The 18113-nt window shown below is 39.4% G+C and overlaps 1 protein-coding gene across 7 annotated transcripts in view; it reads right to left on the bottom strand.

Annotated features, from left to right (window-relative positions):
* Positions 1 to 18113, bottom strand: part of CREB5 (cAMP responsive element binding protein 5) — a 256077-nt gene that overhangs the window by 184981 nt on the left and 52983 nt on the right. For all 7 annotated transcript variants that reach the window (XM_018075808.1, XM_018075801.1, XM_018075805.1 and 4 more), the window contains one exon: positions 17542 to 17663. In XM_018075808.1, coding sequence (XP_017931297.1) covers positions 17542 to 17663 — 122 coding nt within the window. The remainder of the gene's footprint in view (positions 1 to 17541; positions 17664 to 18113) is intronic.

Here is an 18113-nt window from a genome sequence, read left to right on the forward strand (position 1 = left end):
GAAAAGGACATATAAATCAGTAAAAAACCTGCATACTCAAACCCAGAAAGTCCAGATAACATTGTAGGATCTATTCTTCAGAGAAGGGGAGCTCCTTGTCTGCAGAAAATTGGATCCAATTAACGCATTACTGGTTGTACATCCAAATATGGGCACTAAAAATTGTGGGCCATTTCAGAAGAGTCAGGCTAAAAATCTTACAGAGTTTATATGGTGATGGTGGAAGGGGTGAATTCTCAGTTGTAAAGGCAACTGAGAAGGCATCTGCTTTTCTAACTGGAATAAATAGAGAGAAAACAAACAAGCTGCACTATATTTGATAATGCTATCAGACAATCATCCAGATGTACACGCTTCCAGTCACACTAATTAAATGTGGTGTGGAGCCATCCTGGGGAAATTACATATCGTGCCTTTAGAATACTATACGCTTCTGAAATGTCTTGGTGAAATCTCACTCCATCTGAGGAGCCACAATGCTCCTTCTCCTAAGTAGTAAACAATTGGTCCTCCTCTAATGGTGTGACTCAGCCAGATAGATAACTTCATTCAAGGAGGAAAAACATAATTCAGGCAATGGAAAGTAGGAGTTTCAGCTAAGCCATGAACAAAACAGGGCAGGCAGGCACTCTTGAGGAACAAGCCAGCTGCACATGGAGATCTGCTAATTCTGTGTGCCCTCCTCTGCACAGAAGCTTTTGCCTACAAAGTGGGTGTCAGTGGGATATTTACAACTAAAGCAAGTTGAAAGACAGAGGAGAGGGTCGGTAATACCAGCCTGACACAAGTAGTACCATGATCCTGTTATCAAGACCAACTAGGTCTGGGGTATCAGCATTAAAGAAGAGTATATTACCCTTAAACACAATAACAACACTGCCATTTTAAACTCACCTAATTTACAGTTTGATTGGAAGTTTTTACTACACAAGACTCAAAATACAGCTGCTGTGGAGTCTAGGTACTGCCATCTGATTTTTGTTCATCATCAGACAACCATGGAATGGACACCGCTTTGGAAATCTATTGGATCACAGTATCTGAGCACAAGGTAATAGGTTTTCCAGTAAAATAGTGATCTGAAGGTGATTCTGTGCCTGTGTTAGCCTTTCTGCCAGTTCTCTAGGAAAATTACAGTGGCACCTCCTGGACACAAAGAGCATTTTAAAGATTTAAGCTGAAGATAGCTGCTAAACAGCATAACCTTCAGCACTCATGATCATTAGTATATAGGAAAAGGTAGTACAATTCCTGTATGACACTCTGAAAGCCATTTCCCAAACATTTCATAACTAAGAGCTTGAACTCATTTCAAATACTTGGTGCAAATTGTCATATTTGAGACCAAAATGCTTTTTGTGACTCAAAGCCAGGTCTTCTTCAAAATACAGGGCATCATCTCACATTTCTGGCCTACAGCTGTGAAAGGGTTTGCAAAGCTGAATCCAGTGAGTCTGGATTGCTAGAGCTGGCCCAGAATTTTGCCCAGTGTTTCACTTCCAAAAGATCCAAACAAGAGAGCTGATAACTTTGTCTGGATTTACTACTCATAGTAGATATATAATAAGACCAGAAATTTTAACTCTCCCAACAAGATTTATTAAGTGTTGGCAGGGATGCATGTTTACGTTTAGCACCGAGAGAAAAGCCATTCAAGAGAGAAAGAAAAAAAAAAAGCAAACTCAATGAGGTTCAAAGCAAAAAAATGAATAAAGATTTGCGTGATAGTAGAGAATATTCTTTGTTGTTCTTTCAGATAATTTGCTTTAAGGCAGAAATATGATAGACTGAATTTTAATAAGATATGGTAAAGTCTGTGATGCAGGTAGTCCAACATGATTATTCTTCCTACAAAAAGGACAGACCCTACAATACTTGGTCTGTCTCTTCTTATAGTAAACATTGCTAATGCTCCTGGAGAAGAGCTGACCTTGCCAGCCAATTACATTATGCTAATTTGTCTGTTACTATAACTCCTACAGAGGCATTCACAGCTCAAAGCAGGACAGAGATTTATATTGTCTCTCCCAGGCTGCAGACTGTGGATGTTAATTTCTCTCCCTCCTTCCAGTTACACTCTACATGGCAATATCTGCATGCGGTGCCACTGCGTATTCAAAGTGACAGTTATTGCCAGCTTTATTCGACTTAAAAGACAGGCTGTGGTCCTACTTTGCCCTTCTAATAACTGTCACTCTGTCTCAGAAAGCATATGTTTGGTAACAGCTGTTTTCCTATGAAAACATATGGTTTCTCATATGCTTTTGAAAACACCACAGGAATGTATTCGCTTGCTAGATGCTAGTGCTGTGCCGCTACATCAAGCAACAAAATCATCAAAAGGATCTGCAATAGCTTTCTATGTTATGTATTGCAAAAATACCTATTGTTTAAAGCAAAAAAAAAATCATCCAGCTGAAAATATTTAGTGTAAAAATAAGGCTCATAATTTAGGAGTTGTGTGCACTACAATATTACTTGAAGGTGAGATCAAAACATTGGTCTTCTATGGACATACAGCAAAGAGCATGCTTCATCCAAGCAGTTTGTAGTCCATATTGCTTCATGAAAATAAAAGCTCATGAGATGTGGCTCTTCTAACTGCTGGAAAGATCAGAAGCTTCCCTAGCATCTTTCAGTTGAGATATGATAAACAGAGTATCAAAAAACAATTGAGTCACAGCAGTTTATAATAAACTACTGCCTATCAAGTAAACCACAGTACTGACCTTCACATACTTCTCTCTCTCCCTTCATAATATTTAGGGCAAGCTAAGAGTATTCACACAGCCAGTTGCATGTCAGAGGAGATAAAAGGTAGCTGATTTGTTGGGCTGCTTTAATTCAGGTGTGCTCAGTCTAAGGTCAGGTTAAACTGGAAGCTAAATATGTTGGTAAATAAAAGTTCTGGCTGTGGCTTTGACACCGCAAACTGACATAGAAACTGACATAAAATGGCAGAAAGTTTTCTAAGTGTTTTAATGGCAGTAAGGGAAGTTACAGATCAGTAGAAAAAAGAAAAATGCAAAAACATGGCTTATGACAAGGTCTTACAGAAGTTTCCCATTGGCTGTAAAAATAATTCCACTGGAATGCTTGTAGAAAGGAAAGAAAAAACTATATTCAAACTAATTTATGCTCTAGCATCAGCATAATCAACAAAATCACACAAACATGACTCCAAGACTTTCTGAACATATTAGTATCTCTAGCTATTATTCCAGTATTTCTCATTTAACTAGAAAAATTTTACACCTATGTCTTGGTCACACCAAAAAATCCCCCATCACACTGAAATGTTAGTGTTTTATTACCTATTAACAGTGAGAGGGCACAAACAGAAGTCCACACAAATCTGTATCACTGACTTTACAATTTCCAGCTGATCATGTTGCACTGCACATGGAGTTAATGCCCTGAGCCACAGTCTCACTTTTAAGAAGGTGCTTAAGCATATGATGCAAAGAGGTCAGGGAAGCCAGTGAACAGCAAGAACTTGTGAAACTCCTCTGACAGCTTGAGGTATGGCCCTCAGGCATCTGGTGGGCCCCTTTCCACGGGTTATGATTCCCTCCATGCAGTCTGTGAAAGGTAACACTTGCCTGGTGGGCACATAGGTCACTATGAGGATCTTGCATTTTGCAAACTACCGGCAGATGTGCAATAAACCCATACTGACCTTCTTTCTAAAAGCAAGCAGCAACCAAAGGCTTAATAGGATGCCCTGGGCACAGAAGACGTAAGAAAAGAGGTTGATTGCTTGTGCAACTGTTTCTACCAGCAAGGAACTGATGTACCAGGAACAAAACTAAAAAATCCTCAGAGGAGATTAATACATGAGGTTTCACTGGGAACATAGAGTCTCTGTCTGAAGTGATATAAGCCAAGAGAGGGAGTGGAAATATTTTCTTACCTGACAAAAAGATGCTCAAATAGAGATATAACCTTGTTAGTCTGGTTAGACAACACAAAGAAATTATGATCACAACTTTCAATAACACTTTCTTAATAGTGCCCAGCGCTCTCAATCCCAGAAAGTAACTGAGAGTACCTTTTGCCAAAGGTGACTCTTTCAAGCTCAAATGAATAGGAAGATCAAAAAGGCAAGAGACTGTGACATTGAGACAAACAGTTCGTATGTGGCAATGGTCAGATCTGCAACCTACAGGACAGAAAGATCCACCGCGAAATCAGATTTGCTTCTTTTTCTGTTCACAGACTCAGAAGAAAGGAAGGGGGGGAGAATAAAATCAGGTATAAACTGCCATTCAGAGGTTTCTAATCCTGACAAAAACAACAATAATGTGCTCCTGTTTGACTTCAATTTGATATCCATAACTCCAGTTCTTCACTAGAAAAAGAAAAGGGTGATTTACAAATGCATGTCCAGCCTTTGCAAATGCATCCAGGAACCTGTGATAACAGGTATTTTCATAAAGCACGATGGTGTGAGTGGACTGTAATGTACATACAACAAAAATTAAATCAACTGCTCATATTCAGCAGTAGCATATAAAAAATATTAAAATATTTATAGAATTATATTTTTTACTTACATTTCTCTTCAAAATCAGAACTAGCTTTCTCATGAAGCCAGTTAATTTGCTCACAATGATCAACACATTATATATTTCTGGTCTCCAAAATTTAATTTTCTACTCATTTTCCAGCTGATGAACAAAAGGAAGCTGCTCTTCCTGCATAATTAACTTAGCTTGTACTCCTACCATGAACTGTCTATACAAGGCTATATCTATAGTAGCAATATGACAAAGTCTCATCTCTGACCTTGCTAGGCATGTAGGAGAAAAAATACAAAAAATCCATCAAAAATCACGCTGCAGACTCCAGAAACTTCAGCAAAACTGACCTCACACTAGAGGTGATCTAAGATTACCTCATTATGCATACAGATATCCAGATGTAGTAAAAGGAAAACCCAATATGAAAACATGTTGAAGCCTAAGCTTTCCAATCAGTTCATTGGGTTTACATGAGCAAAATTGGTCTGGTGAAGTTCTAATAATTTCTCCATTGCAATTTTAGCTTTTGATTATCTCTTTATTAACTATTGTTGGCAGAAGCTTATCTGCTTGACAGGAGAGAGAAGGAGCATTTACAATTACCAGAGTACAACATTGCTTTACATCCCAAAAAGAGTGAGCGTGTCTAGCTATCAGAGCTCATGGAAGTGACAGGGATCTGATCCAGACAATGTCTGTACAGCCAGCACTCCAGGTTCCTTAGCTGCTCAGCTCTTTCACACTTTGAATGCATCAACTCTGGAACAAGCAGAGGTTCTTTTATTCTCCTGGAAAACATCTTGTGGTATTAGGTTAGTAATTTAATCTTGTTGGCAATATAATAGTTATGGTATAATCCCTCATGTTATAAAAGTAATTGCCATAATCATAAGCTACATTCAATTATTTCTTTTTCTACAGTGCAGCTGCAGTGGTTTCCCACTCCCAACCTGCCATCCTGTCACTGATGAGACAAGAAGGGGCAGAAAGCAGAGCTCACAAAACACTACTACATCCCATCCCTCTCCCTTGCCTAATAGCAAGTGACTCCCCATCCCAGTTAATAAAGAGCTCCTTGTCCCTCCATTATGCAGTGTAATCTTTAAAAGATTACATTCTCATTTGGGAATGAGCCAGGAGCCAGTGGGAAATTCTCTAGTAAATTGGATAGAGAGACAACAATATGAAGGGCAGCTGGATGGGAGCAAATTTTTTCAGGGCATTCCTATTCCTGGGGCCCTCTGGCATTGTTAGAAGTCCTGCAGTCTCATTTCTTTTCACTGCTCTGTTGTCAGGATAATGCTATTCAAGAAGAAGGGGATACAGATTAGCTGGTTTGAAGATGGAATGTGAGGAAACGAATATTGAAAAGTAGTAAGAAAAGAAGGAGAAAGCCCAATTATATTTTTAATCTTACCACCTTGCATAAAAACAAGGAAAGAGCATTTTGTTTTAAAACACTGTATTAAGTGGATCAACTGCAAAAGTAAATTATGCTTTTTTTCTTCCCTGACTGTCATCAAGAGGGCAATTTGAGCGCTCCATCACTAACAGCATATTAAGAAGTATTTTGAAAGGAACATTTCCCTCACTGACTCTTTCCCCTTCCCTGCACCTTCCGACAGATGCATTTGTTCTGTGAAATCTACTTTCCACCTCAACCTACCTGTGATTCAGAATGGAGAAAATTAAAACAATACAGGGCAGGCAGCCCTATCCCATTTATCCCTGCACACAGAAGAATGCAAGTGAACGAGAAAGGCAACTGGACTTTTTGTTGTGAGGGGTTTTTTTCCTTTTTTGTTGTTATTGTTGTTGGGTTTGGGTGAGTTGGTTTGTTTGTTTCACGGTTGGTTTAGGGTTTTGTTTGGTTGGTTTGATTTGGATCTTTTTAGGGTTTTTACATATATACACACTTTTATTGTTTTTCAAAGTATTTTCTCAAAAATCACACAGATTCATGTATCCAAAAGACCAGAGAGCTGACTCAGGTTCATTGGGTCAAAAATGGCATACATATACTATCATCTCAGTACCACATTTTGTACAGAAATCTCATAACAAAACAAAACAAAAAGCTATAACAAATTCCTTTTTTTTTAGTAGCAGACCTTTTCTATTCCCCCAGAAAAATAAGTTTTTAATCATAACATTAAATTCTAATCATTATTCCCTTTCATGTAACATAACTATTTATTAGGAGGAAGTGAAAAAACAGTTGGCACAGAAGGTTATCAGAAAGACTGGGTTTCCCCTTAAGTTTCTGTTTATCCATCTACAACTTTCTTCACCTGCAGGGCTTGAGTAACAATAGTCATCTATAGTCTATGGGAGGCAGTAGTTAAAATACATTTTGCATTGATTTAAAATCTTGATGTTGGGAAGTCCTGATTCAGCAAACTATCTCTCTTCAGCAAACCCTTGTACACATGCTTGAAGTTAACCATATGTTTAAAACCTATTGAAGTACATGGATTTTGGCCCCATTTCAAAAAATCAGTTATATACACATTTAACTGGCTGAGATGGATGAAGCAAAGGGATACAGGAGGTGCACCTGAAAAAGATTGCAGCCAAACAATAAGCCACAAAATAAGAACTTATGTGCAGAGGTGTGATGCGTGTAATACTTTTCCTGGTTTTTCCTGAAACATATATGTTGGCATTTACACTTGCATGAGTTTACTGTATTGGAAAAAAAACTAGCATACACAGGAGAACTCTGGTAACTTTGTCATTATACAAACTGGCCTTGCACTGATGCATACATCCCAAGGCACATGCACAGAGATCTCAGAGGTAAGACAGCAGTGTGATGAGAGAAAGAATATTTTAAAAGACTAAAAAGAAAGCAGAAAAAACAGTGTCCAGACTGATTCTCCTTTTCACTTTTTCAGGGAAAAACTGTTCTAATACCCAACATCAACCGAGCATCTTCATTTCTCCTCTTCTCTTGTACAGCCACATCCTTTGACATCTCAATTTGACATTAAGCGGAGAAACTGATTCCATTTCTTTGGGTTGGGGGTGGGTTGGTGTGGTGGGGAGAAAAGGAACTTATATTTTTCACACTCCTCTGTCTCTGCTCCTCCAATTCTGCTGACAAGTACATCACAGGAATATTTTAATACTCCGCTTCTCAGAAAAAAAAAGAACTCTCCTTTTAATGTCTGCCTAATGTGAGTGCTGATTTTCACTCTTTCTCTCACTTGAAAAGCCTGGTAGCCTCCCTCAGCTTTCTTCATGTGTAAGTAATATTACTTTTCCCCTTCTTCTGTGTGAATTTCCCTTTCCGTTTTTCCTACCAAGTCTGACTTGGGGTAGGAATAAGTCCTTTAAGTAAGTAAAAAACAACTTTCATTTCTTGCTCCCCTTCCTCAACCCATACTTTCCTGCCTTCCTACTTTCTCTCCCCTCTAGGACATCAGGGAAGACTCTTCCAACACAAAGCAGGAGAGACTGGCAACATACCTTATTTTTTCTTCTTCCTTGATAGGAGAAGGTAGGGTTGGGACAAAAATAAGCTGCCAGATAGAATCCTAGATAATCTGCAGATCAGGCAGCTTTCACCTTTTCTTCTAGGTATCATGTTGCAGTGTCAGTGATGAAGCCATGGCTCCCTTTCTGTGCCCACCTTGAATTTCCCTAGGCCTTGCTAAATCCACAAACAGGGAAAATACCACTACCCCACACACACATGCCTCAGGTGAGGAGAATGGGGAGGAAGAGTAAATATCTCTTAATATAGGAGTGAAACCATGTTGCCCACACAGACACACACATACTTTAATAATCTCTTGAGAAGGAGCTCAGAGACCTACTCAACTAACAGCTGTAGAAGACTTTTAGCATTTACTGAAAGGTGCTGTGGCACCTCCCTCGTCACATGCATTAACTTACAGGCTACACAGATTAACATTGTACTTTAATGGTTTTTACAACAGTTTCTTTTGCAGGTGTCTTTTATTTAGAAAGGGAAACTCTAGCCTTTAATAAGAAATATCGGACCAAACTACAACTAACGAAAAGGGAGAACACCAGGCTTACATGACAAGCCAACAAATTTCCCTAAACACTACATTGTAAATATTTACTGAGACTCACAGGAAAAAAAAAAGTCATTAAAACCTTCAGAAAACAAATTTCCAAATAAAAACCAGCATAAAATTAAAAGGGGCACTAGTCATCTTCTGGAATTCCAAAGAAAGAAAAAAAAATTCTTCTCCAGGCTCACAATGACTTTCCTATCCCCATTAAGCCTATTTTTCCATCAAGAAGATTTCTCTTAATAAAAGTATGCCACTAAGGATCATTAGGCAGGAAAAGCGGGCCAGGGCAAGGATAACAAAGATGAAAAGAAAACTGCTGAGAATTCACCTCTGCTGTTTATTTTGAGGCACACTTAAGATTTGAGTCGGACGATTCTAATTGTATTCAAAGATTTAGTTCTCTAAAGAACATAAACAAAACTAGCAAGGGCTAACAGCCAGAATAAAGCTTTCTTCATAATCATAGACTAAGGTCAGCTTTTGTTTGTTCTTTTATATGGTAATCTCAACGCCTCTGTGTTTAAATTTTTAAAAATGGAGAAAATAGTTTTTGAAAACTAATGGTCTATTTATGCAGGGGCAGCTCCTTTAGCATGGTCACATATTTTCTAGCTTCTTTTGGCTGTACTTTCCTTATCAAGCCTTTTAAAGCTTTTACACCTAATCTAGGTTAGCATGCTCTGGTTAGCAGCTTGTATCCACTGAAAGGCGAGGCAATAATCCATCTAGGTTCAGGGCTTTTTCATAGAACTGATGCAGAGCTGTGTCAATTTTAATGTCATGCTATGGAGAGTGCATGTAGCTCTCTCCACTTTAGAGGATTAAAAGTGACCTCTCTTACCAAAATCAATAAGGGCAGCTTGCTGTGACTAATAGGTTGTAGAAATTCAAAAGAAACGGTTTGTAACACTGAGTTCATTCTCCCCATGTCTCTCCCCACCCAGCCCCAGACTGGCTGGTAGAGCTGCACTTTGACATGCACATTCACATGGCAAACTGATGTCTGTTCCCTTCACAGGGATCAGACTGAGCCACACACAGTTTACTCACATATCAGGGAAGAAAAAAAGCTGATATTTATTTGATAAGAGTGGACTTGGCAACTTCCATAAAGAATCATGCGAGAGAGAAACCAGAATAAGGAAACAGTTAAGATGTATGGTTTTTTACCTCCCCAGTATGCCTTTTAAAATGCCCTATTTTTACATATTAACAGAACATCAACTACCCAGATACTTCACATCACTTTATGGCCACAGTTGTTTTTTTTCTAGTCTCTGAGCAAAGGTTTTTATTCCTTCAGAGCTTTGCCTACTTGTAATAGGTTAAAAATTGAAATGCCATTAAAGTCAATGAAACTGCCCCAGAGATGTATGAGGCTATACATCCAACTGCAGCTTTGTTAACTGCCATCACATGTGATCAGTTGTTCTGGCTTCTTTCTTCTCTCCACTACTCCTTTTGTTACTCTGAAGTATGTCAGATTTAAAAGTTAAGTTTGGGGGCTTTTAGAAAGACAGTAATTTTGTACAGTACTGAAAATGGGACATGCTACAGTGTGCACACAACTGATGTAAAGTGAGTTTTCAGGTTTTCGGTTTCACGTTTTGTAAGCCTAAAGAACACCACCAACTCAGATGTGGATCTCCTTCTACCTTATGGTGAAAATACCCTTACTCTCCTGGATGTCTCTGACTTTCAGTTTATCCTGGTTGAGGTTCAAATTAAAAATCCTTACCCATGGTTCATAGCTTGTGGACATTTTCTCTGCCTAACAATCACCATCATTGTCTGTATGCCAAAAAACAAGACTTGCCCTGGGGAAGCAAGGGAGAAAAGGGGCTGAGGCTGTGGGAGGAACCCAACTGTAAAGGTTTAGGAGTCCCTATGGAGGTTTATAAATAGTTGACTGCCATGTGCAAAATGTGAAAGAAACCCAGTCAGCAAAAGAGCTGTTGCTGTTCCGAAATTTTCTAACTACATCCATTTAGGCAGTAGACAGAGTTATAAACAAACATTAAATCAAGAAATTATTAGCATTTGAACTTTAGCAAGATAATAAAATGTGTAGGGGTATAATCAGCAAATAATAGGAAAGATCTGCAAGCGAACCCACCAATTAATGATAAATACGACTTGGCACAGAATAACTTCACCAATATGGATCTCATTAGATGGCCATGGAACCTGTTCCTGCAGCAGGCCTCTCTGACTGAGGGAAAGGTGAGGTAACTGAAATGTCAGCACACCCAACCCCTCACAGTTCTTGGGGCTCCAGGATTGTAACCACCTGGGCCAAAATGACAACCTTATGCTGCCGGGAAGGCCATGCCATGATGTTCCAGTCTTTAGCCAATTCATTCCCTTGTCTCAGCTTTTGGACCTTTGCTCTGCAATTCCCTCTCACTGAAGGTGACTGAGAACACGCAGCTTCATTGACTCTGAAGAGCAAAAAACCCTCTTTCCTCTGTTCACCTTGCCTTATTAATGATACCTCTTATAGAGGGAAATGCCCCCAAGCAAGCAATATCACTTAAACAGATAAATAATTCGCACATGAGGCAAGGGGGAGGGGGGGAGAAGAGACCTTGCCTTATTAGACTAGAAACAGACACACCATGTTAATACAAAGAATCAGCATATGGTTCTAATAGGCTTTCTTAAAATGATTTATCAGCTGTGATTAAGCCCTCGACCAGCATGTCTATCTTCATAAATAAAGTAAAAGTGCACCTTGCTCTGAAATATATCTGCAGTATCTTATTACTCACCCAACCATATAGGCTGCAGTCCACTCTGGGGAGCAAAGAGCTCGTGTTTAATAGCACAGTGAACACTCTAAAGAAACTGCTGAGATTTAGGGGCTTTACCTAAAAGATAGACTTATAAAAATGCCGCTACAGGGAAGGTTTATTCCATCTTCATGTGCCATCCAGTCCATCCTGCTGAAATCTGAACTAGTAACAAGAGAGCTGTGCCATTAAAAACATTCCTTGGAGGACCAAGGCAAAAGGCACAACTACACCACATTGTTGTGAAAGAAATGTCAGAATGAAATTAGGTAGGCCTCTTTTTTGGAGTAACCAAAATGTACAAAACACAACAAACTTCCAAACATTACAAGAGGGTGACTCAACATCTTTCAGACAGAGACAATAAGAAGCAGAAGGAAAGTGGACTGTCCTGACTGAGCTCTGCAGGATGAGTCATCAGCTGGAATTCAGAAGAACATGGAAGGATTATGGTTATGGAACTTTAACTCAATCAAAAACGTACGCCCTCAAGAATTGCCTTTCTGCACGATATAGGCACTTACTCCTGGAAAAACATTCAGGTCTTCCCTTGGAGTATGAGGATCTAACTCCATAAATCCATTCAAACAGTTCATTTCTACAGAAGATAAGATAGACCTGCCTGTCAGAAGATAAGATGCTGTACCAGCAGCAACAAACCTAAGTTAAAGCCTATTCATATGAATATTTCTGGAAGACTGTTTTGTCCTGCCAGCTTTCCTGCACCATTATGCGGAAACTGTCTCTTTTGTGACAGAGTTCAGTGTGGTAACTAAGTGCCTGGAGATGGACGCATGCTCAAAACAGGACTCATAAAGCCAGGGGACTGAAGGGCCAACTGCAGACCTGCCATATAAAACACAATGTACCACCACATGTCTACCATGAAATCTCCGCATGTTAAGAAAAGCAGTTAAAATTCAGCAAGCCTACTCATCTGGAGAGAGGAGGAGAGCATTCTTCCTGTCTTTGGCAACACTGAACAACAGCTGATAAATCTTTAACACACATGGTTTGTGGGATGCCCTATGCTGAGACCGAGGAGATATGGAATCAATCCGAGGCTCTGCCACAGACTTCCTGTGCAATTTTCAGCATGTCACTTCAGCCCAGATCCTTTATGGTAGCTCTCTGATTGACTCCTGCTTTGTTTCAGTGAGAGCAAGGCACCAAAATGCATTTGAGGGTGTCTATCAATCTTTTGGAGCCATGCTACTAAAGATATTTAGGAATCAAAAGAGACAGAAAGCTGCTTTCTTGGCTGAACAGTGGAGAGGACTCAGATCCCCTGCAATTCTCACTCTGAGCCTGTGATTCCTTCAAGAGCTTGGTGTCACACTCCAAAGGAGCTTTGGAAAGCAACATCCTCTGGAATCTGTTTTTCCTTAGAAAATAAGAGACAAAGCATTTACCTTCTCCATAGGAATGCTGCAAAAGCTATTTCAATTAAGAAAAAGGGGGTGTTACAAAACAAAAATGAACCCCAAAAAACAGATCAATAACCTAATGCAATGAATGCATATGAAAACTCAAAATAACCCTCAGAAAAACTCTGATACAGAGTTATAGTGTATCTTTCTAGTAATTCAATGCAGCACCCAGAAAAAATGCTATGATGTGAGGATGCTTACATCTTCGTATGTGAAACCCACCAAGTTTGTGCAACACAAGAAATGCTTACTGGGCATTTCTATTCCACTGAATTTAAAGGCACTGATTTGGTATTTACTTTTTATCTCCTTGTTGCATTGTAGAGGTTTCCTTTAAAAAAAAAACAAACTTGCAAGAATTCTTTTCTGTAGGTCATAGAGTCACTGAGTTCAGCATGAAATCATGAGATGGTATAAGTTAGGCAAATGTATTTTATCTACTTTTTTATGCTGGTAGAACGAGAACCTAGAAGGTACAACCCAAGTTTATGTCTTTCAAACACATATTGGACTGTGGTGTTCAACAGGTCACTACAGTTACAGGTCCTCCTTGCTTAACACAACTAAACTGGATATTCAGGCTCTTTAATCCTTCTGTAGACTGAACTTATTTAACCACCAAAGGCTCTGTATTTGATTTTATTCTTTTTCTTTACTGGACTACTTCAATTTCCTGATGCTTTTCTAGCAGTGAGGTGCCTGCAGTGGGGTAGTATACTTAGAACAGGAATATTAAGCCACAGAGAGGACTTGCTAGCCATGAGCTATTCCCTTGAGAATAGCTGTTTCCCTGCCTTATTTGCAAAATTTACATATTAACTTGTAGAACTGAACACTGGTTAGAAGATTTCAAAGTTGCAGGATAAGCCTCAGGAAGTGATGCATCCAAATTCTAGCATAAGCAGAATGATTGTAAAAACGCCTTCATGTTGAAAATATTCAATATTTGTAAATACTACTTGCTACTCTCAGTATATTTCCACTCTTTCTTATTTCATGCAGGGAGGTCAGGCTAGATGCATTTTAATTAAGCAGATCCAATTAGTTATTCAGAAACAGATCCTAACTCTTCCCATCTTTTACATTATCCTCTCAGCTCCAACTCAGTGCTCAAAACAAGATGTGACAGCAGGGCTTGTCCAGTAGCAGCAAAGGTCATGTGCTTGCAAGTATAACCCATTACAAATGCTTTAGATACTTAAATGTTCCAAGCAGTATAAACTTTAGCAGCTAGCAGGCTAAGACAGTCATCTAATCTGCCAGCACTACCTGTCTTGTTGAGTTGGGTTGCAAATTTTGTCTGGGGTCAATATGTCAATTGATGTCCACCTCAAGCTCCTAAGAGCTCTAATATTTACACTTCTGGAAGTAGAAATATACTATAGGTATGCTTTTACTTGTGCTAATTTTGGTGGTGAATTTGGCAGGTAGGACGCTTATGTCAGGAAGAGAGCCATCAAAAGTATGCAAAAAGCCTCTTTCTCATATGTTTATGAATATGCTTATTGCTAAACAATGCATCTCTTACATTTAGGGAGCAGGCCTTTCTCAAGCAGAGACTTACAGCTAATATTGGGTGGTATAGGAGTCAGAGGAGCCAAACAAAACTGACAATCTCACTTCTATTTGTAGCTTTACTTTTCTTAGTTCAGTTCAGGTCCGAGAAATCATCATTATTATTACTTGAGTCCACTCAGTCCCCAAGCAGAGATAGTCCTTGACAGATCAGCTTGCAATCACAAGACATATCAAGTATTGGAGGCAGAAATTGGCACTACTACCATTTTACACATGAGCAACTATGGCATAAAGATGTCAAGAGATTTCTTCCTGGACAAGCAGCTGGGATATTAATGGAAGTGCTTTATCCTCAATACTATCTTTACAAAAATGTTTACACATGGTGTTCCTAAAACCATGCTTCACAGCTTCAGCTTCACAGCTTCAGCGTTTCACAGCTGATTTGGAATGTCACCAGTCTTCAAAACTAGCTTCATCACAACAAATTCTCATGGATTATCCATGGGTTCTCACTCAGAAGATTTAAAAAAAAAATGCAGCTAATGAACTTTATTCTCTGAGTTTTCAAATTATGACTCTCAAGGAGAAAAAAAGCCCAAGTAAAACCGAAAGTGTTTTTCTCTTACAAGATTTCAGAGTCAAGCTGTGTGCTAAGCCACAGTGATATACTAAAATAAACAAAGCTGTTTCTTTCAGAATCCGGAGAAATTAATATAACCAAAAATATTTTCAGAAGACTTTTCTGAGTTGTAAGATTTCCATGCAGTTAACCTTAGTCTCCATGTGTTAGCAAGTCCATTAGGCCAATGCTACATCGCACTCATATTCCAGGGACAGGCTGTGAGAAGCATTTCCTTAGGGATAGTTGCAGTCTGAGGAGTTCCCTTCTGTCTTGGCCTTTGTCTCTTGCATTTGTGTAAAGCCCTACTGGGACCCGCTTCAGATTCCTATCTGACAGTCAGTCGGTAATGTAAGAATGAACATACAGCAGACTAATTGGAAACACAGAGCAAATGTTACAGGTTAGCCAGCTAGTGAGACTTGTGCCCCCTTTTTCTTTTTTTCCTTTCTTTTTTTTTCCTTTTTTCACCCCTTCCTTTTTTATTTTTTTTTTTGTTGTTGTTTTTTTTTCCCACCCCCACCATCAGTCTTTTGCTCCCTCACCATCAGCAATGGCAGCTGCAGGGGTTGGTAGAAGGAGGGCAGAATAAGAGTCCCAGAGACCACTAAACAGCTGGAATTATCAGGTAACTTGATGCCCTTGTCTAGGTTTTAATCAGATTGTGCAACTACCCCTTGTAAGCTAAAGTGAAACATCAAGCGTTGCAATCTGTGGCTAACTGCACAGAGGTCCACTTCTGTAGATTTCATCTCCCACTCCTGCAAAATAAACACCATGCAGAAAGAGCTGCTTAGGAATCCTCTAATGCACAAAGAAGTAGGAATGTACAGAAACGTTCTCCTTGATTCTAGCTACGACTCCTGCCTGCAGCACTTTAACCGCTAAGTTCGTAAGTTAAATCTAAAATTAGACCTATTTATCTCAATACAGGCTGTTTCCTAATATTTGTCCCACACACAAAGCTGTGAGGGTTAGTCTGGGCTATTTTCCCAATACTTGACCAAAACTTGAACTCTCTCATATTTGGACACTCTTCTGCCTTGCTCAGCATACCAAGACACAGCCTCTCTCCTCCTCTATCTGTCCCAATCTCTTTCCTTATGAGCCACAAATAAACCATCCCTAGACTTCTTTCCCTATAAGCCAAAAGCAAAACATCCCTAGACTCCCTTCACATCTTCTTTCTACAAGCCTCTTTTCCTGTTCTGCACCTCAGCAAGCAGTTTTACACTGCTTTTCTTCTGCAAAAGCCCCTCTTGGGCCTTTACTTTGCAGACCTCAAGATCCCTAAATGCTGCTACTTCCAAATTTAATGAGCCCCAGCAGCACATACACACCTTACAGGGATGAATTTTGAGTTGGAGAGGAATCACCAACAGTCAAAGCAAATGAGATAATACAGCAGCTGTAAGAGGGTGTACGTATAGAGGAACCCTTTGTCATTGGAGGCACAGACAATCTGAAAGGCAAATTAATGCTGAGGCAAGCAAAGGAGAAGTGTCCTCTGGCTAATGCACTGTAGCTGCTTCGTGGCAACCTTTTCCTGCTTTTAGTCCCAGTTAAGGTTCAATTTGGACAAATACAGATTACCGTGAGAACTAAGTAACACAGTGTTCAATAACCAGGGAATTCCTATGACAGGGGACACGTTACACAAGAATTTCCAAGAGCTGCTGAGATGGGAGAAGGGAAAACAGAGTCACAAAAGGGAACATTGTGAAGGGGAGGCATTAGGCTGATTGTTGGAACGTTGCAGGGTGCAATATGCTCCAGTAGGAAGCTCTGCCCTGCTCATGTTTTCGTTCTCACAAGCAACCAGAACTTTAGATATTATTAGAAAAGTTACAATTTCATGCATTACTTATTGCTGGCTCCTGTAGTACATTAAGCTCTTTTACAATTACTTGAAAATTTTAACAGTGCTTTAGGATCCCTCAAAATACTTGAACAACCTTTGGGTACAGAAGTACCCTTAACCCCATAAAAAGTAGCCTGTATAATTCAACAAAAATTTAGCAATACTGGGACCAAAAGAACATTAATTGGAAATGGGAGACATTATCTACTAGGTATTTGAAGTCAAAATTTCCCCACTCAACATGACTATGAGAAATGTAGAAACATAGTAAAGCTGGTAGTGATGACAAATAAATCCAGAGGCCCATCAAATAGTGGAGGAATAGAATAAAAAAAAAAAAATTTGCTCTCAACTAAATGCTCCTTCATAATCCACAATTCCCTGTAATATATTTGAGTAAGTTCGAAATCCTCACTTCAAAGATGATATAATTTTCCCAAGCCTCTCCCTCAAGAGGTGTGTGGTTTGCGTTAGAGTTTACTTAAAAGCAGAAACTTGGAATCAAACCCTGGCAAACACAGGTACACACTTTTGGAAATTTAATGCTGGGATTTTTTTTTGGTTTAGGGGTTTCATTTCTGTCAACTGCTTCAATAGTTTAAAAAGCATGTCACAATGTATAGTGCCACCTAGTTTCTAACCAAAAGGTTACTACCAGGTAGTAAAGCTCAATCTGCGTTCACACAGATTAAAGGACATTTCAAGGAATCAGAAGGGCAGGAAGGGCTCAGTGTGCTCACACTCACCCTTTTGTTGTTTTCTTCTTCTTGTGCCTTCCTAAACTCGTGCTCTAGGGAGCAGTCGATGTCGTTGAAGAGGCCCACTTCCTCACAATTCTTCAGAAAGCGTGTTGGTGTAGGAGTCTGATCTGAGATATGACAAGAAATTATTGTTGGCATTTAATATTAAAAGGAGAGGAAGACAACTATATTGTTTTCCAAGAAAAGAGAAATGATAACTAAACTTCTTGCCTTCCCACCCCTACCACACCATCATTAAAAAACCCACACAGTGCTGAATTTCAACACTATACATTGCAGACAGCCAGTGCTTGCCACCAGTGTCCGAAACCACGCAGCATCATTTAACCAGAAAGACAACAGGATAGCTTTTCACAGGGCACATAACACAAGTGCATATCCTTAACATGTGTAAATAATTATTAGAACTGTCTACAAACCTCCAAAAATAGCTGCATGCAAAACAAAGCACCGTGCATGCCATAATGCGCATTTGCGCCACAGTAGGCAGGTAACTGTTGATGTGCACTAGTTAATGCCTTCAAGTGTTTGAAAACCACCTCAAAAATACACATACT

This window comes from Manacus vitellinus, unplaced genomic scaffold (genome assembly GCF_001715985.3).
Source record: "Manacus vitellinus isolate BGI_N305 unplaced genomic scaffold, ASM171598v3 scaffold_3_pilon, whole genome shotgun sequence".
In the NCBI taxonomy this organism is placed as follows: domain Eukaryota; kingdom Metazoa; phylum Chordata; class Aves; order Passeriformes; family Pipridae; genus Manacus; species Manacus vitellinus.